Genomic DNA, 23,715 nt, shown 5'->3' on the forward strand with positions numbered 1-23,715 from the left:
AAACCCATTACACAAAGCCAGTATACACAATTTTCGAACTTAGTCCTCTTACAATATAATGAAAACTTAGTCCAATGTTTGGACTGATGATAATTTTGAGGAGCGATTGAAACCAAATCATGATTAACTACGTAAACACCGATACGCATCAAAGTTTTTCGTGAGATATATGCCTACAACTACATCCAAAGTAAAACCACAGACAGCACCAAAAATACCTGTATCCTTGAAATCACAAGTCAAAAGTGTTGTAATCAGAGAAATAGCAACTGGATGCATATCAAAAGCCTTAGAACGTACATTCAGTGCAACAAGATTATATCTTGCTTTCCTTAGTTGACCAATAGTGAATTCATATTATAAGGATAAATTGCCTAATTCCTCAGTCTCTATGTGTATTTACTACTTCAACTGCTCTTGTGGAACTGATTATATTGGGCTTACAACTAGACAAATACATTATCGTATTTCTGAACATAGCCCCTCATGGTTAAACAAATGACAAAAAAAGTAATAAGAATCTATATCTTGGCACACCTAGTAGATACTGGTTATCACATAAATAAAACTTCAGCATATATATATATATATATCAAGTTTATCGAACAAAAATAATTCGTACTCCTAGAAATTTCAGCATGCCTTCTATACTGATCCTTATTTAATGCCTTAAAAGACCAAACTCGATTTTTTATTTTCTGATGACTTATAAAACAGTGATAATATCGGTAGTCGATGGCAAAGAAAATAAAAGCTTCAAAAGAATTACATTGTGAAAAATTAGCATCATTTATCATCTTATAGTGTTGTGGTGAACCATAGAGACTTTTGAAGTTTGGATTATTAATAAATAGTAAATTAAATTACATTGAATGATCGATGATAGAAAATAATTATAAATTACATGGTTCTCTGACAGTAATTGAAGTTGTTATGGAACCATTTTAACAAATGACCATAAAGTGCTAATTGGAGACTATCTTCGAATTGAACATCATGGAGATGAATAATTCACTCACCTAAAATATTGAGTGAAGATTACATTATATCACAAACTAACTGAAGTCAGAATGTAATTAACTGAATTTCAACCCCGTTGTTGAAAGGTATGTTGTTGGCCACAACATAAGTCTGCGTTACTAATGAGTCGCAAACTATAAAAATGAATAATCCAATACTTAATGATTTGTAGAGGTTGTGCGAATATCATTCTTAATCAAAATTTTATTTTGACAAGATTTTTACGGTTATAATGAACCATTATGATAATATATGTTAAGAGCTTAAAAATATGGATTTCGTGCTCAGTAAACCTTTATTTGACAATTTATAGGTAGAATAAGTTCAACAGTACTATCAGTTATGTTGGATATATTCAGGGCATATTCAAGGAAAAATGTTGAATATATATTACCAAATAAAGCACAGCTTAATAATTATCGTCTGAATGTATCAGTATTTGATTGCTTTGACCAAATCTTCTTTATTTGAACGTCTAGTAATAATTGACTGTACTCAAATTTATTGTGTTCAATTAAACTAGTTAATTGTGACAATTATTATATATGCAGATAACATAATAAATATTTAACAACAATAATAATAATGATAATAGTCGGCTTCTTATTCTTAGTTGTTTGAGGAACAAGCTCCCGCTTTGAATCAAATCAATGTCTATCCTTCAGTCTACTTGTTCATGTGAAGCAGTTTATATTGATCACACAAAACGAGCCCTCTCGATGCCTATCTCCAAACATTACTTTCTCCGGCTATGTAAAGGACTAAAAAAGTCAGTCAAAAGCTCAATCTTGGAGCACTCAGTTAATTCTGGTCAATTTATTCAACTAGGATACTAAAAAATCATTCTTACGGTCAAAAGAATCAACTGAAAAGGAATACTAATTGAAAACCTACATATAGCAGAAGCCAGAACTATACACCAATTGAAGCGTAAGCTTGTTCACAATCCCTCATTATACCATAGTCTTAACCTTCCCTTCTATCTTCTATAACCTGCTGTTTTTTATTCCTGCTTCTTTATAATTATTTGTGACAGTTATTAACTAGCTATTATTCTTCTTTAAATCATTCTGTTCCTAATATCTAACAAGTGGATATTTATCTTCATCTTGGCACATTCCATTAGCCGTTGTATTGTTAAATAATTTTCTCCAATATCTCATTTTTGTAATATAGTTTACAACACGATGCCGCTTCAATTTTCTAATTATTCGACATCATTCTATTTTCTTATGGACTATTATTTCCAACAAATAAATAACTATAAAGACGATTGTACGCATTAAGTAATTTAAATCGTCGATAAGAAAATTCTCTTTACTGAATTGTTTTCATGCTTCTTCGGCGACATAATTGGTCTCTATCGTTATTTAGTAATAAATAATTACGGCTGATAGACTGAGAAACCAAATTAATAAATCAAGTTATTAATCAACATATTATTATTTAACATATGCTCACTACTGACTGGCTTCAAGAGGTATTTCCTGAAGTTCTAGTGAGAAGCAGTGACCAGTGGAGTTCAACCGGGTCTGGTGTGAGATAGTAACTCACTGAAGACAGTGGTGGATGTGTCGCTCAATTTCGTGGATTAGTTGAAGTCCTGGGCTCGTCCCAACTGCGGAATCCTGGATACGCACTACTCAGAAGTCCCACAATAGAACGAAACCGCCGTGCAGTGCTTCCAGGTTTTCCACGGTGGTCTAGCTTCAACTGATTCATGATCTCAACTATTGAAATTACATTATTGTTTATTTGTTAAAGGAATAATACTTGTTTTTCTTCGGTAAAGTCGTGATAAGAAATTATTGGACTTGAGGTAAAAAGATATTGAAAACAAAAATACTAAGGAAAAATGAGTTAAAATGTTAATATAGTTAAAATAGACCCTTTTTAATTTCTCAGTAATAGAGTTTCCATGGAGTTTCATGTCTTTTTAAGTGAGTGTACATGTGTTTAGTTTAATGTATTGTATTTACTCACAAATACATAAAAGCATATGTTTCTTAATGGGTCATCAGTGAAACTAGTTCTTGATCACTACAGAACAATACTGTTGTTTATTCTGAAATGATCAATATTCCACTTTTATTTGTTAGCAACGTTTGTTATAATGAAATAAACAAATGTATTTCGGTGCACCATCCACTCAAAAATTGTCTGTTTTTACTCTTATTTACTTTACCAGTAATTCTCAAATAAAAGTAATGGATGCCAGTGATTTCACTCAAAATAAAGTAAGCAAAGTCAACATGAAGTAACATAAATCTCTTTAGTGTATTCACTCCACATAGTTTACTAGCATATTTAAAGCCTTATTAAGTAATCACACTTAACTCAGAGACTGTTGTGATCTTTCACAGTTGAGAGACGTAAACTGTTAAACACAAAGTATTAGAGAATATGATATTAAATGTCTATGTATCTGAAAAGTTATAATCACTTTCACAGAACTTTTATCTGACTATTTGTGAAGAGAAATTCACTGTACACTGACATTTCATTACTATGTAGCGAGGAATTAAGGGCCTCAAATTCAAAAGATATTAAAAAGTTCTTACAGCGGTCGAATCATACGTTTGAGTCACCTATGTTCCAAATGTGTGAATGCTACAACTAACCACCTGTTTTAGATTGGTTAAAACAAAATAACCATGAATGTTAAATGTATGTCCTTAAAGAAATCAGAAGCAAATATATTGATAATCAGGCACATTATATATGATAAGTAGACAAAACGTTTGAACAGCTGAACTGTTAGACATTCCACGAATCTCATTATTATTATTGTGAAGTTAGAAATATGAAGCTATATGAATAGGAAGTTAGAAAATACAAAGTAGAAAATTACTACAATACAAAATGTCACCAAAAACAATCACCATCACCGACAACCATAACAGTTAAAAATAATTAACACTTGAAATCTTTAACTCATCAACAATAAATTGGGAATGTTAACATTTCACAATAACTAAAAATACACTTCTCGACATTCATAACAACAAACGATTTGAGAAGAGTATGTACACATACTTTACAAGTATCACGTAGTTGACACAAAACAATGTTGACAACGGAAGTAAAGTATCACACGTAAAATATGCTGTTAGAATATCCGTCTAGATTGTGGATCATTGATCAGGTGACTAGTCATATTGACTACCTGGTTCTCTGGAGTACCGTAATCAGGTGGTACACCCAAATCAGCGTAACCAAGTGTTTTCAGTACATCACTTTCTCGGCGTATTGATGAGATGAAGGATTCAGGCAACACCGATCCATTGGAAGCCCATGAAGTTAGTGAAGCCAAGTGGATTGGATGAACAACCTGTGAAGTACTCGGTTCGAGTCTGTGTGTGTGAGTGTATATAAACAACAAGAAAAGTGGTTAACTGAGAAGACGTGAATTTCGTCATGTGCGATGAATATAAATGACAGACTGATGGACAACAGTGTATCCATCGAAAACTATGTAGATTATGATTTTTCCTGAGATCCAAGATTTCTACTGTACTGATGTTGCAACTAGTAGTGATGTTTCTGTCAATGAGATGTAGGTGTTTGGCACGTTTATCTCGACCAAATGCAGACGAAACTGAGTCGGATTTAATAACCTGTCAGTAATTTAAATGGACACACTATCATTTTTTTGCCAGAAAAGCTCTCTCACGAAATGTTCAATTGAAGTCATTCATTCGATGGAAGAGTGAACATCGAGAAAAAACAGTTTGTTAGTGTGTTAGGCAGTTGGGTATTGTCAACAGGAATCACTCGAATTAGTTTTCATACTAGTTGACACCATTACTCAGATGTATCTGTTATCGTGAAGAAATCGATGTTCTCTATGAGTTTCGAATAATCTTCATCAACGAAGTACACGATCTTAGATAATGTCACTGAGTGATTTGAGTAGTTACTGACCTGATGTGAGAGTGAGATATTTACAATTATCTGATTACTGTGTTGTGACTAGTGTGATATTTGTGAATTTCTTTGCAAGCTGATCAGAATGAGGTGAATCAGTTTATAAGGAAGTATCAATTTATAACCACATGCAAATGGATTCATTATTCACGTGACTTACTTGCTTAGAGAGCTATTGTTCATGACCGTTTGATGATGAAGAACGATTGGATCCCATGGTATTTCCAGGAATTCTATAGGAACAAATATATACAAATGAGTGAATAAGACAGTTATATTTTAGAATGTGCTTTAAGGTGATAATAAAGTGAATGAGTTTTGTTCATTTTTGAGGTGTTCAAAATACCTGCAAGTATTGATATTCTAAATAGATTCACTGATGTTAATTAGTGTGCAAAATATTTTGACTCATTTTTTATGAATCTATTTTTAATTATCGATGTTCCCACACACGTTAGTTGATATTTCAACCCGTTTCACTTATTTACTTGAATTTTTCACTGAACGCCATACTCGGGGAACGCAGACATGTGAAGTTGTAAACAGCTGGTGAAAACTATGAAATAAAGTGAATTGATATTATTTCACTTCAGTTGACAAAACATTGGTTTGATAATTCCATATTATTGCTCTGGGATAACATACCATTGTGTTGAGTAATGTAATCACTAGAATTATGGCTTATTGTAAATATGCAATAAGAATAAGTCTTAGCAAAAACAAAACCCAAGTTTAACCTTTCTTAATATGTACTATTAGACGATTATTAGAAAACAGATTATCGTTGGGCATAACCAAGAATACTAACGTTCTTATGTTGTACGAAGAAAATAGGGTTTTAAGAAGAATCTAGATAACAGAATTATGTTTACGGACAGGCTTTTTTCAACTTGAGTACTTATATTTGACTACATAAAATACATTTAATGTATTATACAGAATATATAGTTTAGAATACAACTCTTAAAACATAAACTTTGTGCACTCTAAAATCATACGTTTTAGTACAAGTTTATAAAATGCGTTGCTGTAATTCAAGAACTTTTCGGTTGAAACTAAGAATTTATCCTAATGACCGATATAAGTATGAGATTCTCTTAAGGTGAGCTTAATAACAATTTGGATAATACTCTTAACTTTGAATTTTCTGAAAGATCATCAGCATTGGATACAATATGATGAACAATTTATAAACTTACATCTAAAGCATCATAATGATTATTTCTTACCACAGAAGAAATAGTTACAAGTAAATATTTAGTAACCTGGCTTTATGATCTCTATTTGAAATCAGTATTCAAAATACCATAACAACTAAGATTTAAACATGAAAGTGATTAGTATACAGTTAGAATATCGTTTTTAAGGCAGAATGGTTAATGTTATCTAAAATATATTGATATGAACAAAGTAACTAGGGCAGAAAATTATTAATTTTTTAAAATCGTAATTTGCTGATTTAAAGTGTTTTAATTGGCAAGTTAAATTGAAATGTTAAAAAGCGCCACTATAATTTAAATTCAAGAATATAAAACAACCACAAAATGTAGAGGAGTAAGTTTGAATAATGCTTTTTGCAAGGATATTTAAATGAATCAGGAGTTCTGGAATGAAATAAAGTTTTATTCTTTTTGTTTTATACAAATGAGAACAAATGAGTGGTAACCATTAGGAATTATTTATGGACTAATATTGTACGAATATTCTTATTGTATGATTATTGAGTGACTATATTATATGTATATTTATATTCCTTTCATTATAAGCTTTTATTTGACCTATTATCATACGATTTCTTATTCTTGAAATATATCCCGATCTATTAGTAACAGTTTCTCATAATCACAACCACTTTTGGCTTAATATTGTACAAATGTTATTTTCTATTTTATGTTGTGCTGTGGCCTGATTTGCTTGTATATAAACCAAGTATGTTTGAAATATATGATTCGTATCGTGGACACTGGAATTGGTGAGGCTAGGCGGAAAAAGGACCAATCGGAACTCTAAGCTACCCATACTAGCGTATGCGTCATTAGATTGTTCGTATAAATTAGTGTATCTAAATTGGCAATCGCATTTGGCGATAATCACATAGTTAAGAACATAAAACTTTCGATAAGCTACCATTGGCCATAGTTATTCGTCTTTGATATTTTCATTTCAATTAAACGTTCATATTTTCAAAAATATAACACAATGCTTGATTTATTAATTAAACTACTTGAATTATTTCAACTATATAAATTTACTAAAATCTCCACAAAACCTCCTCTTCTGATAATGATCAACATATGTTCACTACTGACTGGCTACAAGAGGTGTTTCCTGGAGTTCTAGTGGGAAGCAGTAACCAGTGGAATTCAACCAGGTCTGTTGGGAGATATCAACTCACTGAAGACATTAGTGAATGTTTGCTCAATTTCGTGGATTGGTTGAAGTTAGACATTAACACCGTTGGATGCCGTCTCAGTGGTATAGTGGTTAAGCTCTTGCGCGCGAGACTGATAGGTCCTGGGTTCGAATCTCTCAAAGCGGGATCGCGAATGCGCACTGCTGAGGAGTCCCATAATGGGACGAAACGTCCATGCAGTGCTTCCAGGTTTTCCATAGTGATCTACCTTCAATTGACTCACGATTTCAACCATACTCGATTTATTTATTATCAACCATAATTAAAATTATAATTTTCAAGCTATTGAGTTAATTTATTTCAACCAGGTTATTTTAATATTCAAAATATGTGTTCATTTCTTGTTTGTTTGTAATGAATCATTTAATTTTGTATTACCATTTCTTAACAAAATGTAACTAAAATAATAATTTATTAAGATTCCAATTGCTTTTTATAGTAGATAAGATGTTGCAATGCATAAATAGGAAGTAACCGGTATTTCAATACACATGGACTAAATCAAGTTATCAGTCCTAAGAATCATCATTCTTTTTACTGAATAAGCTGGCATGTTTCGCTTCAACGTTTCTATTATATATTTTCTAGATATAAAAAGGAATCAAAATTCATTATATAAATACAATTACCTTTGCTAGGGATTACTAGCTATATGTTTTAGACACCAAGATTGTAAGAAAAGTGGATTTTTGCCTTTTATTTGGTCTTTACATTTATATCTAATAAAATAATTTACTGAATTATGGAGGATTTGATAGCAGAATATATTGTAGTGAAGGAGAACACAGGCAGGGATAACCAAACAAATTTGAGCACACATTTACAGAATTTCATAGTAAAATCTGAGAACCATACAGTAAATACTTTATTTGGGAAATGTCAATCAATTTTCTCATATTTCATTGTTCCTTCGTTTCCACACTAATTATTCTCTGTTCTCGTTCTCTTTTCTTTGATCTTAATAACTTTCTACCACCAGGCATTTTACTTTCGACTGATGATGATACTACTTGTATCTGTCGACATCAGTAGCACACACCACAATTTAATTAAATATTTTAAGGAAAATAGAAAATTTCTATTCATTTCAATGATAAGTACCAATGAGTTTTATAACAAACTATCAATACGAACTAACTATGTATGTTTCATTCTAATTGCGATAATTTTAATTTGGATCTATCCTTTGATGATTATGTATTTAGATAACTAAAGTATTTGATTATGATGATAATTTCCTTTGAAAGCTTCATAGGATGAATAAAAAACTTTAGTTTTTAATATTAGAAAATGATCTACAAGAAGACAAGAAACAAAAAAAATTTCTTATATGGATAAATAACACATTCTTGAAATTTAGAACACCTAATGTTTTTTATTTTGTGCACTGCTGTGCATAATCCAATTCTTCTACTTATCTGCCAAAGTTATTTGAAATACGCTCTACTGTCATTATCAAAATATGTATTGTAGATTGAAAAAAAATGAGCTGGAGAGATAATCAAATCATGTAGACATTAATGACATATTCAATTTCAAAGGGATTGGATTATCCTGTTGTTGATATTTTGACTTCAATTTGATCAGTCTTCGTTAGCATATGGGAATGTTATGAGCATTTTCTGAATTCAATCATCATTGAACTAAAACTCATCTCTGTTGGACAATTGAGTGACTACCTGGACTCAGTGGCTAAGTGAATAACAGTACAGCATCTGTAGTGAATTTTAATCAATTCAAGTTCCGGAGTGAACATCAACTCTGGGATGTAGGTATTTCCAGTATTTTGATTGAAGTGAGCTCATTAGTTCAGGTGAGTTTCATGACGTTAGATATATGTAGTTATTTTGCAAGTGATCGGTATGAATACTGATATCTTACTTTACTAGTGAATTGATCACAGCACGCCCATCACGTACCATGTGAACGAATTTCGCCTCAGGAAATATTTCCGCCAAATATTCAAGATGAATAAATGATAGTGGATCTTTATTACACAGAACAGGTGCATTTTTTCCAGCATTTCTGATTAAAGACGATATAAATGATCGTACAGCAGAATCGATTGCAACAGGATATAGACCAGCAGCTTTAAGTCGTTCACTTTCTTTTCCTTTACTCCACCGACCTCGTAAATTGAGGATCCTGCCCCAAAATGCCCTGGTACGGCTGAGGATGAGGAGAGTCTCCTCTCCTCGAGGTACTCTCACATGGCCACGCGCATACAGCCATTGACAGGGAAGTCCTGCTCACTGTCTTCTCGTGGTGGGGGTGTTGTTTATGAAATTGAGAGAACGAAATACGAATATCCGATGCTTAACCGGGTTAGTTGACATGGAGGGTTCACCTAGAGGAAACCCTGATCCCAAATCAATGGTCAACATGAGCTCCCGGCTCCTGGAGGAACAATTGGCGTATGAACCTATTCTTGGTCACTGGCTACCATAGGATGCATCTCTTGACGTCGCTCCACTGTTTTGTGGATCAGACCTTTAGGTAGAAGTCTCTGGGTGTGACCCCCTATTAAAACCATCTGCTTCGGTCTGGGCAGCCGAGCAATATCACAGCCCACACACAAATCAAATGATTTGTGCGGCGTATATGTATTCACTGCCCCTTCGTACCAATATTATGTGTTGAAATAAATGAAATAAATTCGAGTATCTTGAATATTACGCTACTTCCAGGACTACACCGGATTATTGGATGTACATCTAGCAAGACATACATAAGAGTAATGCCTGTATATGAATTTATAATGAAAAAAATTAATAAAATCATGTGATTAGTCGACATTGTATGTACTTATAAGAACTGATGATGCAAATAATTGTGTTTTTAATCTGGTGAGAATAACATAGTTCGAAAACTGTCGGTGTCGAATTTAATAAGTGCACATCAACTCAATAAATCATTTGGAAGTTGAGATTAAATTTAATTTAAATCGAAAGATTTGAATTTAAGGGTAAGAACATAGGAAAAGTCATATCCTTTACTCAACATTGAAAACGTTGCAGTTGCAATGCATTTTCACGATTTCACATAGAAGTATTTCAGTGGGTTGAATATTTATATATAAAGATATTGTGCAGTTCAGAATAATCAAATTTAAGGAAATGAGCAAACTGAATAAGAACACTGATATATAAACAAAAAATATTCTCTACAATAATTTCACTCCAGGTTTTACAGTTATATGTCCAAATAAACAATCCAAATAGTGACCGGGTTTAAGGCAAATAGTTTAAAATTATAACATTTGGATTCAGGATTATTTGGAAGATTAAAATTGAATTGTTGATATTGTAATGACTAATATGAAATGTCAACTTGAGTCACATTATACGTTTAGTGAAATTGCGAGTTTAATCGTCAGGATTGATATGGGTAACATAAGTTTAGAGTAATGATAATGCGAATACGAATCTGATCAAATCTTTAGTGGAAGACTACATAGTGTATAACTCTGCCTATAGCTCTTCTAGGGATACTGCCTGTCCCAATCGCTGGCACAGGAGGAAGGTTGAGTGTGAGGTCAGAAACCCCATCCCGTACAAAACAACCTTGATAAAAAAATACCGCTGGCCAGAATAAACAGTTTAAACCATTTAGACTCTGCCCTGTCGATGCACCTTCTAACAACCACAGCAAAACTTTCTATATGTACACGGAACGTCCGGACAATGTGGGAGACCGGAATGACCAATCAAATGAATACAAAAATGAAGAGGTACGCCTTGGCGGTTCCCAGGATCAGTCAAACGCATTGAACCCAAGCTGGATAGAAAAGAATATATCCTATAGAGATGCTGCTGTACTCTGGTCACGAAGTGGAAAGTGCTCCACACATTCAGGAAGTTGCTCTGATACTATTCAAGTGGTCACAAAAATCACTTTTAGAATAAGAATCTGGTGGTTCCAGAATCCTCAAAGCATCCTTCAAAACGAGGAAGGAGGGAATTACAACGAATGTTATCCAATGTTGTGCAAACACCGGTGATAGTGTAGTGACCGGCCAGTCTTGATAAGAACTCGATTGGAATAACAGAAACAATTATTATTGTTGTAACCAATTGTACCAGAGATTGTTTTACTGTATTTGTTTAACTGTATCAAACTCACTTCTTGTTTCGCTATCCGCCTTGTTTGGTTCGAACTTTCTCACGCACTGCCCATTTCGCCTGTACCCTTTGGCACGTCTCGGTATTATTTCGATACCACGAGATCGCCAATAAATATACTTGATCTGGATTAATGAAGCCTTCTGATTTACGAGTTATCAAAGGAACCAAGTGGTTTTTGGGCGCGTAATCGAATAGTAGTGGTGATCATAGTCCGTCCTCGACTCGACACCCACTACAACTGGTGAGCCGTATTTGGAACACGCAATACATCTGGTGAACCACAACTGGTAACTCAATTCATCGAGCACAATTCAAACTTGGCCAATTTTACAACCCAGATCAATTCGGTGAGTCTGTTTATCTATCCACATCTGTTGCACATATTCGTATTGATACTTTCAATATATAATATCTTGGCAACTTAATATGGTGGATAACGATAAGAATAGCATAAACATAATAGACTCCGAGGTACAGGCTATTAATTTTCGACCGGTTCCATTCATCCCTCATGATCCAGAAGTCTGGTTCGCGGCACTGGAATCTCAATTTGAGATCCGTTGCATAACCAATCAAAGGCAAAAGTACGCCTATGCTTTGGAATGATTGCCCGGAGATCATTTAACAGCTCTTCATGAGGTTGTCTTCAATCCCAACTTTCCAAACGTTTACGACCGTCTTAAGGATGCCATCCTTCGACATTTCCTCCCCTCAAGAGAGGAACGATTGAGGACCCTATTAGCACGTCACCCTATGGGTGATGCTAAGCCGAGCCACCACCTCACGCGCCTGCAGTCTCTTGCAGGAAACACAACAGATGACTCCGAGATAGTCAAAGAGCTGTGGCTCGAAGCAATACCAGCGAGTATCCAACCAACTCTTACGGCTCTGCTCGAGGACACCCCACTCAACAAGGTGGCCCTCATAGCAGACAAGATTCTAGCACGAGTTAACGCCAAAGACAACTATGTGGTTGCTTGTACTTCCCGTTAAACATTGATCTCGATGCTAGGCGACCTACGGCTCATGGGGATAGGGATAAGTGTATCCACACCCGTCTCAGTTTCCGAGACCGTTCAAATGTGCCAGCACCCTACGTCCCCCGACCCAGGTCAAGATCCCGTAAAGCCGTAACGACTCGCCCCAAGCGGGCATCTTCCAAGCCACGCCAGAAGGCGGCTTCGGAAGCGAGTCCGAGTTGGTGCTGGTTCCACCGTGCCTTCGGGGCCGATGCCCGTCATTGTCGAGCTCCCTGCTCATACAAAGGCGGGAAACTCCCGAGCTGGCGAGTAAATGCGGCCGTACTCACCGGCACTTCACCTCAGGTTGGCCGTTTATTTTACGTGCACGATTATCGCACTAACGCTAGGTACCTTGTGGATACGGGTGCCCAAGTTTCTGTCGTACCTATCGGCAATAGTAAGTCTCAAGCCACTATGCTTCGACTACGCACTGAGAATGGCTCAGTCATTCCCACCTATGGTACACGACAACTTACGGTCAACCTGAGCAATCGACGGCTTTATCTGTGGACGTCCATCATTGCCGAGGTTCCCACAGCTATACTCGGTATCGATTTCCTGCAGCACTACGAATTGCTAGTCGATTCACGTAGACTGCAGCTAATTGATACTTCGTCGAACAGCAACTTTATGGGCTTTAAAGCTCACTCAAACGCGTACCGAATCACAGGTTTATTTCATTCGCGTGACGATTTATTCCACGCTTTATTTCAGAAATTCCCCAAATTAACTAAACCTCTCGAGGAGACTCCATCGGTGACCAATCGTGTGGTACACCACATAGTCACCCGCGGACCACCAGTCACGGCAAGACCTCGCCGACTGGCACCGGACAAATTAGCTTTCGCTAAACGTGAGTTTGACAATCTACTAGCTACTGGTATTATTCGTCCTTCTCACAGTCCTTGGGCCTCGCCTCTCCACATGGTGCGAAAAAAGGATGGAGTTAGTTGAAGACTATGCGGAGACTACCGAGCGTTGAACGCAGCTACACGTTTCGATAGCTATCCCATCCCCCACATACATGACATCACGGCATCACTCAAGGGCACAACAATTTTTTCCAAGATCGATCTGGTACGAGCATATCACCAGGTCCCAGTCACTCTTGAAGATATAGAGAAAACTGCTATCACGATTCCTTTCGGTTTATTTGAGTTCCTACGAATGCCATTTGGATTACGGAATGCTGCTCAAACTTTCCAAAGGTTTATCGATAGCATTGTACGAGACCTAGATTTTCTTCATGTCTATATTGATGACCTGCTAATCGCATCATCAAACGTAGATGAACATTATCAACACCTAACGCTACTATTCCAGCGCCTTGCGGATAATGGAATAATAGTCAACCCCGACAAGTGTGAACTCGGGAAGAAGGAAATAAAATTCTTAGGTCATGTTATTAAGCATGAGGGTATTCTGCCTTGTGAGGATAAAGTACGTACGATAATGGAGTACACTGTACCGTCCACATTCAAGGAACTGAAGGCATTTCTCGGTTTGGTCAACTTCTATCGACGCTTCATTTAGCACGCGGCAGAACAGTTACGACCGTTAACCGATTTACTTCGCGGCAATCCACGCAAACTGGAATGGAACGACGCCGCACGTACTGCATTCTCAGATATCAAAACGGCCCTAGCTCAAGTCAAACTTCTCGTGCATCCTGACCCATCAGCCACGCTTAGTATAGCGGTTGATGCATCAGATTTCGCCATAGGAGCCCTTATGCAACAGAATATCTCCGGTAGTTGACAGCCTCTCGAATGTTTTTCACGACGCATCACTCCCACAGAAACAAGATATAGCGCTTTTGGCCGCGAACTGCTAGCAGCCTACTGTGGCGTCAAACATTTCCGGCACGCCGTAGAAGGTCGTAATTTCATCCTATTCACCGACCATAAGCCCTTAACGTATGCTCTGCATACCAAGTCTGACCGCTACTCACCACGAGAGTGCAGACATTTGGACTATATCTCTCAGTTCACGACAGACCTTCGTCACGTCAAAGGCGAGTCGAACTGTGTTGCTGATGCCTTATCACGTATCCAACTGAATGCAGTTACTTTGCCAGTGCTCGATCTACCTGCTATGGCCGCCGCCAAAGCAAACGATACTTCATGCACGGAAGCACACCAGTCTACGTCCCTTCAGTGCCGGGAAGTACCCCTAGCTACTACCTCAGGTACTATCCTATGCGATACTTCCGCGGGCCTCCCTCGACCCATCGTACCCCCCGCTTATCACCGTCTCGTCTTTGATGCCCTTCATCGTCTATCTCATCCTGGTATCGCAGCCACACTACGCCTCATCGCTGCACGATACGTCTGGCCGTCCATGAATAAAGATGTCCGTATGTGGGTAAAGCAATGCTTACAATGTCAACGATCAAAAGTGCACAGGCACGTAGCTGCCCCTATTGGCACTTTCGCTATGCCTGATGCTCGCTTCGATCACGTTGACATAGACATTGTAGGACCATTGCCACCATCGCACGGGTATGATCACATACTCACGTGCATTGATCGTTTCACAAGATGGCCCGAAGCTATTCCCTTCACGTCTATTACGGCGGAGACAGTCGCTCACCGCTTAGTAGAACGATGGATAGCTCTGTACGGTTGTCCCTCGACTGTCACGACTGACCGAGGACAACAATTTGAGTCCGCGTTATTCTCCTCACTAACACGGCTGCTTGGTACGGAACGCATACGCACTACCGCCTACCATCCAGCATCAAACGGTTTAGTTGAACGGTTTCATCGCCAACTTAAAAGTGCCCTTCGAGCACACGAAAACGACAATTGGTGCGAAACCTTACCGCTCGTTCTCCTGGGTATCAGAACGAGTCTAAAGGCAGATATTCAATGTTCCGCCGCTGAACTTGTTTACGGCACGACATTGCGTCTGCCTGGGGAATTTTTCACACCACGGGGCAGCACTAAGTTCGGCGAATCAGACTACGTCCAACGACTGTCTGCGTTCATGCGAACACTGACTCCGGTGTCAACTCGTATACAACGTCGACAGGTCGCTCTCCCTCGAGAGTTATCTACCTGCTCACATGTTGTCATACGAGTAGATTCGGTACGCAAACCTCTACAACAGCCTTACGAAGGCCCTTTTCACGTGATTTCCCGTCACGAAAAGACCTTCAAGGTTGATCGACATGGCCGCGTCGAAGTAGTCAGCATTGATCGTCTCATGCCAGCACACGTCGATGACAGTGCTATACCTGATAAGCGGAGATCCACTGCTAGACCCATCAAAGCTTCTAGCGGGATCTCTACATCTACTTCAGATCCCACGCTAGATGCACCTGAGACCTCATTCTCTCGTCCCAGTCAACAGCACGTGTCATCTGCCCCGTCTATGGACGAGACTTCCGTCTCACGTCCAGACCAGCAGACCACACCGCCCTTGACTGCGGATGAGGTTGCAGGCTCACGAGGTTCGAACGAGACTACCGTCACACGTTCCGGTCGCCGAGTACGCTTACCCGTACACTTTCGCGACTAACCTCATAACCAGCAGCGGATACAGTATAGGACCTTACCCCTATACCACACGAATGCTACACTTTTCTCTTTTTCTCTCATTTTTTTGTTTACCCCGAGCCTACGCCTCCGACCATCGCTGTTTTGGTATCGTCGACTTCAGTCAATCTTGGCGAAAGCTGGCCTGACCACCCACGCTCTAGTCAACGTACTCAGTCGATCTCTCTGGCTCCAAATACGTATGGTATACATTTGGTCCCGAACTTGGTTATTTTGGTCGCATCTGGTTCCTTGGCTCAATCTGGTTTCGTCCTATGTCTGCAGCGTCTCTGGTCCGGACCTCTACGAACGCAACCTTCAGATTCTGGATACAAACCATTCTGGTGTAGCATGCAATACAATACAGTTTGTTTCCTCCTGGTACCGTTCTACGTCAAAGACTTTTGGTGACAACTCGAGGATCAACGACCACTCCCTGTTCTGCCAACGCCTTCGTCCTACAAATGCAGGTTTCGCGATCAGTCCCACGAATGAAACGGCTACGTATCGAAAGTATAAACCCTTTCAAGCGGGGGGCTCCTGTAGTGACTGGCTGGTCTCGATAAGAACACGATTGGAATAACAGAAACAATTATTATTGTTGTAACCAATTGTACCAGAGATTGTTTTACTGTATTTGTTTAACTGTATCAAACTCACTTCTTGTTTCGCTATCCGCCTTGTTTGGTTCGAACTTTCTCACGCACTGCCCATTTCGCCTGTACCCTTTGGCACGTCTCGGTATTATTTCGATACCACGAGATCGCCAATAAATATACTTGATCTGGATTAATGAAGCCTTCTGATTTACGAGTTATCAAAGGAACCAAGTGGTTTTTGGGCGCGTAATCGAATAGTAGTGGTGATCATAGTCCATTCTTGACTCGACCCTACTACAGGGCGGTCACTCCATATTTCACTTGCTGTTTGCTGATTAAGCTTTCGTTCCGTTTCATAGATTTTAGGTGTTTTTACATTTAAGTCTACTTTAGTTAAAGTGAAACCATAAAGTCAGTGCCTAGAACACGAAACAAAATTTCCCGGTTTTTTATTTTACGCGTTAGCTCGATTGTCACTTCGTAACTTGATCTCAGATAAATATTGCTCTACTGAGTGTTAACACCTTCGTTTAAAACTTGATAATGTTTCAGAAAACAACGTAATAACAATAATTAAACTGTTCCGGATTCGCGAATTTTGTGCAAGTCATTATTTTACGCGGCGTCTGAGACGAAATGTTAAAGAACCGGTAAGTTTTCGGCTCCCACCTTAAATATTAGTAATACTTCCTGTAGTTAGCGGAGCATTTTTGTAAGAAATAAACACTTTTCTTGTTTTATGAGTACCCAGAACTGTTTACAGTGTTCATGTTTGTGTTCGCCATCAGAGATGCCACAAGTATTCAGAGTTTGACAACGCCTTAACCAATAACACCTTTTTATAATCGAAGTACACCAACCCAGTCAAATCAAAAGTTAAATGTGGAGAGGTTTGGAGATATGTATGATAGACTACTGATCTATCGAGATGTGACTAATCTAAGACCCAGACACCTGACAACTCTGGACCAAATCAGAAATGCGATCAATCTATTGCAGAAGCTTTTTTATTAAAAGTGTGCCATATAACAGTAATTAATGAGTTGGACTCAACATGTGTGTGAAAGCAAACTTAATGTTGAAAAGTCGAGAACTCGCTATCAGTATGTAGTGAATGTTTGCTGTTTTGGCCATAAAACGAAGCCGGACGGCCATGGTCAGGGAGTAAAGGATAATTAACTGTTATTATGTTCACTTATTTATAGATCAAGGCTTAACAGTTGCAAATTCATGTTTCTTTGACGGTATGATGTCAACCAGTACATAGCAGCTTCATTTAAGATGTCACACAACCACCCTTGAGACGAGAAGAAATTGCAAATTTCTTTCTTCCTACTGGAATTATTGTTGGACAACTCTCTTTCAGTTTGAGTGCTTCATACGCCCTGAGTAACTCGACTTCGATAACATTCATAGTACTAGTATGATTTTCTCACACGGTAAGTTTAATTGTTCTCTCAAAATGGGCGTTAAAGTCTTTCTAAATGCACCTGTTAAGCTAATATCCGTATTCTATGTTTAGGTAATCGATGAAGACAAGTCGCGCCATGTGCATCTGCTGTATATGGCAATCTTACTCCCACTGTGGTGTGTGTTACTTGTATAAACATAAGTAGTATATAATGATAGTCAGAAGGTCGAGAAGATCAAGAAAGAGAGAATGGGAACAGTAAGTGATTGGTATGGGGGTGAAGGAACAGTGAAGTCTGAGATGACTGACCGACATTTGCAAATAAATTATTTACTGTTTGATTCTCAGATTTTACCAAGAGATTCTGTAGTTTTGAGTTCAAATAGATTCAATAGTCTCCAATTGTGTTCTTGTTCACTACACCATCTTAAACTGTTATGTCTTACCTTTGAAAAATAAAATCGTTGTATCCATTAAATACAAAATTATTTGCTTTGATGGAGATAAAAGGGGGTCATGATATGCTTGACAGGATTGTGATAGTATTTTCACTGAGAAGCTAAGCGAGCTCGTAGGCTGCTGTATGGTACTATATGGGTACCTTTGTGTTACTAGTGTTGTATTAGTGAGGTAAAGGCGTTGCTTCATATCATAGGGCATTTGAGTAAACAACTATGAGGTTAGATTCATGGACTGTTAGGATGTGCGTAACGCGCGTCCATCCACCAACTGCAATGACTCGCCATGGTGGCTGGAATAGGTGAGAATGCCCGAGTCTGTAGGTCTTCCAAGAAAGTAACCAAGATGTGCGCTATATCACTTAAATTTATTACATATAAACTAGGTGCTGAGATGCTCGTGTTTCACAGCTTTCTGACGGCTGTTAACTTGATAAAATAAAGTTTATGAAAGAAGTTTCATTAGCAATGAAATATCAAACAAACATTTACACCAGGTTCCCATTTAAAACTCTCATTGGTGATGCTAAGCTGTAGTCCTTGTTATTTTTCTAAACTAAAGATAAGTGAGACTAAAGTGGACGTCCAGCATGCTTTTGATACGCTGTGGAGAAGCTGTTGTTAGTTGAGTATTACGTTAACAGTTCAATAAGGCCATGATTCTAACAACGAAATAGTTTTTAAGATTTGTGAAGGCCACCTGGGCAAGTAGTGTATCCTCCAGCAGAGACGTAATTGCGGGTTGTATATGCGCTAGCATCGATTCGAGCCATAATTCCCCATCAATTTCGGAACCGGCTGTCGTGGGTCCTGCTAGAGGTTGCAGGCACATGAGGCGATTACTCGGTTTAGCGCCACCCACGGGGTGACGTGCTAATGATGTACACGGGCGTTCCTCCCTCAATGGGAGGAAATGTCTGAGGATCTCCTCTTTGAGACGATCATAGACGTTCGGTATATTGGGGTTGAGGACTACCTCACAAACAGCGGCAATGTAGTCCCCAGGTAGAGTCTCCAGAGAGTAAGCGTGTTTCTGCAGTTGATCTGGAATTAAGACTCCACTGCCGTGAACTAAACTTCTGGATCATGTGGAATAAAAGAGACTGGTAGGAAATTAATAACCTGTAATTCAGAGTATATTATATCAACACTATTCTTATCACCATCCACCATTACGAAAAGTTGTTGCAAGTATATTATGTATTAAAAGGTATGAATATGAAATATGTAACAAATGTGGATAGAATAAACTCCGCCTGTAGCTCTTCTAGAGTTACTGCCGGTCCCAAGCCCGGGTAAAGGAGGAGGGGTGGGCATGGGGTTAGCGACCCCATCCCGTAGAAAAGCTAACTCGCTAGAAAAACGCTAACCAGAAAAAATAATTCAAACCATTTAAACTCTGCCTTGGGAGTTGAAGGAATAATTATGACGTCTCATGATGAAAGCCGAAATTCTTCGGAAGTCACGAGACCGATGCACCTTCTAACAACCAGAGCAACACTCTTTATAGGTACATGGAACGTCCGGACAATGTGGGAGACAGGAAAGACCAGCCAAATAGCAATGGAAATGAGGAGATACAACTTGGCAGTACTCGGAATCAGCGAAACCCATTGGACACAAACTGGACAACAAAGGCTAGGTACAGGAGAGATGCTGCTGTACTCCGGTCACGAAGGGGAAAATGCTCCACACACTCAGGGAGTTGCTCTAATGCCGTCCAAAGAAGCACGAAATGCACTTGTTGGATGGGAATCTCATGGACCCAGGATAATCAAAGCACCATTCAGAACAAAGAAGCAAGGGATCACAATGAACGTTATCCAATGTTATGCACCCACCAATGATAGCAACGACGATGATAAACATCAGTTCTATGAAAGGCTTCAATCAATTATAGAGAAGTGCTCACGAAAGGACCTCACCATCCTAATGGGAGATCTAAATGCTAAAGTTGGAGTGGACAACACAGGATATGAAGATGTAATTGGACGACATGGATTAGGAGAGAGAAATGAAAATGAGGAGAGACTTGCAAACGTATGTGCATTCAACAAATTGGTTATAGGCGGCACAATATTCCCACACAAGCGCATACACAAAGCTACATGGATCTCACCGGACCAAACCACAGAGAACCAGATAGATCACATCTGTTTCAACAAAAAATTCCGGAGATCAATGGAAGATGTGAGAACCCGGAGAGGAGCTGACATAGCTTCAGATCACCACCTGGTTGTGGCCAAGATGAGACTGAAGCTAAAGAAAGACTGGACAAGTGGACAAACAGCACTACAAAGGTTCAATACAGCCTTCCTTCGAGATACTGACAAGCTCCATGAATTCAAGATAACTCTCAACAACAGGTTCCAAGCTCTACAGGATCTACTGAATGAACAAGAAACTACTTTGGAGGACAACTGGAAAGGGATAAAAGAAGCACTAACTTCAACGTGTCAGGAGGTTCTTGGTCCTAAGAAGCATCATCACAAGGAATGGATCTCTATGGGAACCCTGGACAAAATTCAAGAAAGGAAGAATAAGAAACTAGCAATTAACAACAGCCAAACACGAGCAGAGAAAGCCAAATCACAAGCAGACTACGCAGAAGCAAACAGGGAAGTGAAGAAAAGCATTAAAGCCGACAAGCAGAAATACATGGGAGAACTAGCAACGACGGCGGAAAAAGCTGCAAGAGAAGGGAATATGAGACAACTATATGATACGACGAAGAAATTGGCAGGAAGATATAACAAACCAGAGAGACCAGTCAAGGACAAAGAAGGAAAGACAATCACTGAGATTCAAGAACAGAGGAAAAGATGGGCAGAATACTTCGAGGAACTGTTGAATAGACCAGCCCCATTGAACCCACCGAACATCGAAGCAGCACACACTGACCTTCCTATAGATGTCACTCCACCAACGATCAAAGAAGTCAAGATGGCCATCAGACAAATCAAAAGTGGGAAGGCGGCAGGACCTGACAATATACCAGCAGAAGCACTGAAGTCAGACATTGAATTAACTGCAAATATGCTTCACCTTCTATTCAAGAAGATTGGGAAGAGGAACCAGTGCCAATGGACTGGAAAGAAGGATATCTCATCCAGATACCAAAGAAAGGAGATCTGAGCAAATGTGAAAACTACAGAAGCATCAGTTTGTATCAGTACAAGGAAAAGTTTTCAACAGAGTGTTGCTGAATAGGATGAAAGACGCAGTAGACGCCGAACTTAGGGATCATCAGGCTGGATTCCGTAAGGATAGGTCGTGCACAGACCAGATTGCGACACTACGGATCATCGTTGAACAATCAGTTGAGTGGAACTCATCACTATACGTCAACTTCATTGACTATGAGAAGGCGTTTGATAGTGTGGACAGGAGAACATTATGGAAACTTCTTCGACACTATGGAGTTCCTGAAAAGATTGTCAACATTATCCAAAACTCATACGATGGATTACAGTGCAAAGTCATGCATGGAGGACAGCTGACAGATGCATTTCCAGTAAGGACCGGAGTCAGACAAGGCTGTCTACTCTCCCCATTCCTCTTCCTTCTAGTGATTGACTGGATTATGAAGAATTCGACATCTGACGGGAAATACGGAATACAATGGACAGCTCAGAATCAATTAGATGATTTGGACTTCGCAGATGACCTAGCCCTCCTCTCTCATACACACGAACAAATGCAGATGAAAACAGCAAATGTAGCAGCAGCCTCCGCATCGATAAGCCTCCACATTCACAAAGGAAAAAGCAAGATTCTCAAATGCAACACGGAGAACACCAACCCAATCACACTTGATGGCGAAACTCTGGAGGAGGTGGAAACATTCAAGTACCTGGGAAGCATCGTTGATAAACAAGGAGGATCGGATGCAGATGTAAAGGCGAGGATTGGCAAAGCAAGGGCAGCATTTTTACAATTGAAGAACATATGGAACTCAAAACAACTCTCAACCAATTTCAAGGTCAGAATCTTTAATACCAACGTCAAGACAGTCCTACTGTATGGAGCTGAAACGTGGAGAACTACTACGACCATCATCAGGAAGGTACAAGTATTTATAAATAGTTGTCTACGCAAAATACTCAACATCCATTGGCCGGATACTATCAGCAACAGCGTTTTATGGAAGAGGACAAATTGGATTCCAGGTGAAGAGGAAATTAGGAAAAGACGTTGGAAGTGGGTCGGACATACATTGAGGAAATCACCAGTGTACATCACTACTCAATCCCTAACTTGGAATCCGGAAGGGAAGCGGAAAAGAGGAAGGCCAAAGAACACACTACGCCGGTAAATAGAAGCAGATATGAAAAGGATGAATTGCAACTGGAAAGAACTGGAAAGGAAGGCTCAGGACAGAGTTGGATGGAGAATGCTGGTGAGCGGCCTATGCTCCTCGACGAGGGGTAACAGGCGTAAGTAAGTAAGTGGATAGAATAATAATAGACTCATAATAATTGACTTCTTTGGGAGATTCTCAAGCAGTTGGGGCGTGTTCAAAGTTGCCGCTCACTAGATGTGGTAGTAACGCGCCGCGGTTTACTATGACCATCACTACGGGAAAACTATGTGCCAGTTGTCCCGAAGGCCAAATATCAGAAAAAAGTTGAAGGTTGTAGTAAGACGTATTTGTTGGCGATCTCGTGGTATCGAAATAATAGCGAGATCGTGTCAAAATCCACACGCGAGACTACTGAGCGTAAACGAGTTCGTGCAAGATCACAAACAACAGAAAATTGTTTCTTGGTATGCTCAAACAAACAGGTACAGTAAAACAGTCACTGGTACAGTTGGTTATTATAATAATTGTTTCCATTATGCCAATAGCATTCTCTTCATAAAAGTAGGTCACTACACGTTGTAAATGAAAATTGATAGTAATGGCTTTAGTAAAAAAATGTGGAATAGGTAGGTAAACAAATTACATGTTTTTAAGCAAAGAATTTGAGCAGCTGTGATTCACCCCGAGTTCATGAATATTAGTTTAAGATAAGGTTATTTTCCTCCCATTTATGTATTTCAATGCATCTGCATCTGGTTTTACAGGAGGATATACAAGTACAGTTAGTGTCTGATAAACTAAATTTTCCAGTTGTCAAGAAGATTTTAAAAGTTTGTCCACGGCCAGCTGCATCTAATTAAGACGCAGAATACTCCTCACCCAGGGTTGTATACTGCTTT

General features: G+C 38.8%; 1 protein-coding gene across 1 annotated transcript; it reads right to left on the reverse strand.

The window, feature by feature from the left end:
* Positions 1-4,129: 4,129 nt before the first annotated feature.
* Smp_145910 (putative protein-tyrosine sulfotransferase) lies at positions 4,130-10,141 on the reverse strand (the record flags this gene model as incomplete). The annotated part of the gene is made up of 3 exons (XM_018799149.1): positions 4,130-4,373; positions 9,242-9,467; positions 9,985-10,141. 3 exons carry the CDS (start codon positions 10,139-10,141, stop codon positions 4,130-4,132), a joined length of 627 nt encoding a protein of 208 aa, XP_018650967.1.
* Between the last annotated feature and the right edge of the window lie 13,574 nt (positions 10,142-23,715).

Source organism: Schistosoma mansoni, chromosome 3, assembly GCF_000237925.1.
Source record: "Schistosoma mansoni strain Puerto Rico chromosome 3, complete genome".
NCBI classification, from domain to species: Eukaryota; Metazoa; Platyhelminthes; class Trematoda; order Strigeidida; family Schistosomatidae; genus Schistosoma; species Schistosoma mansoni.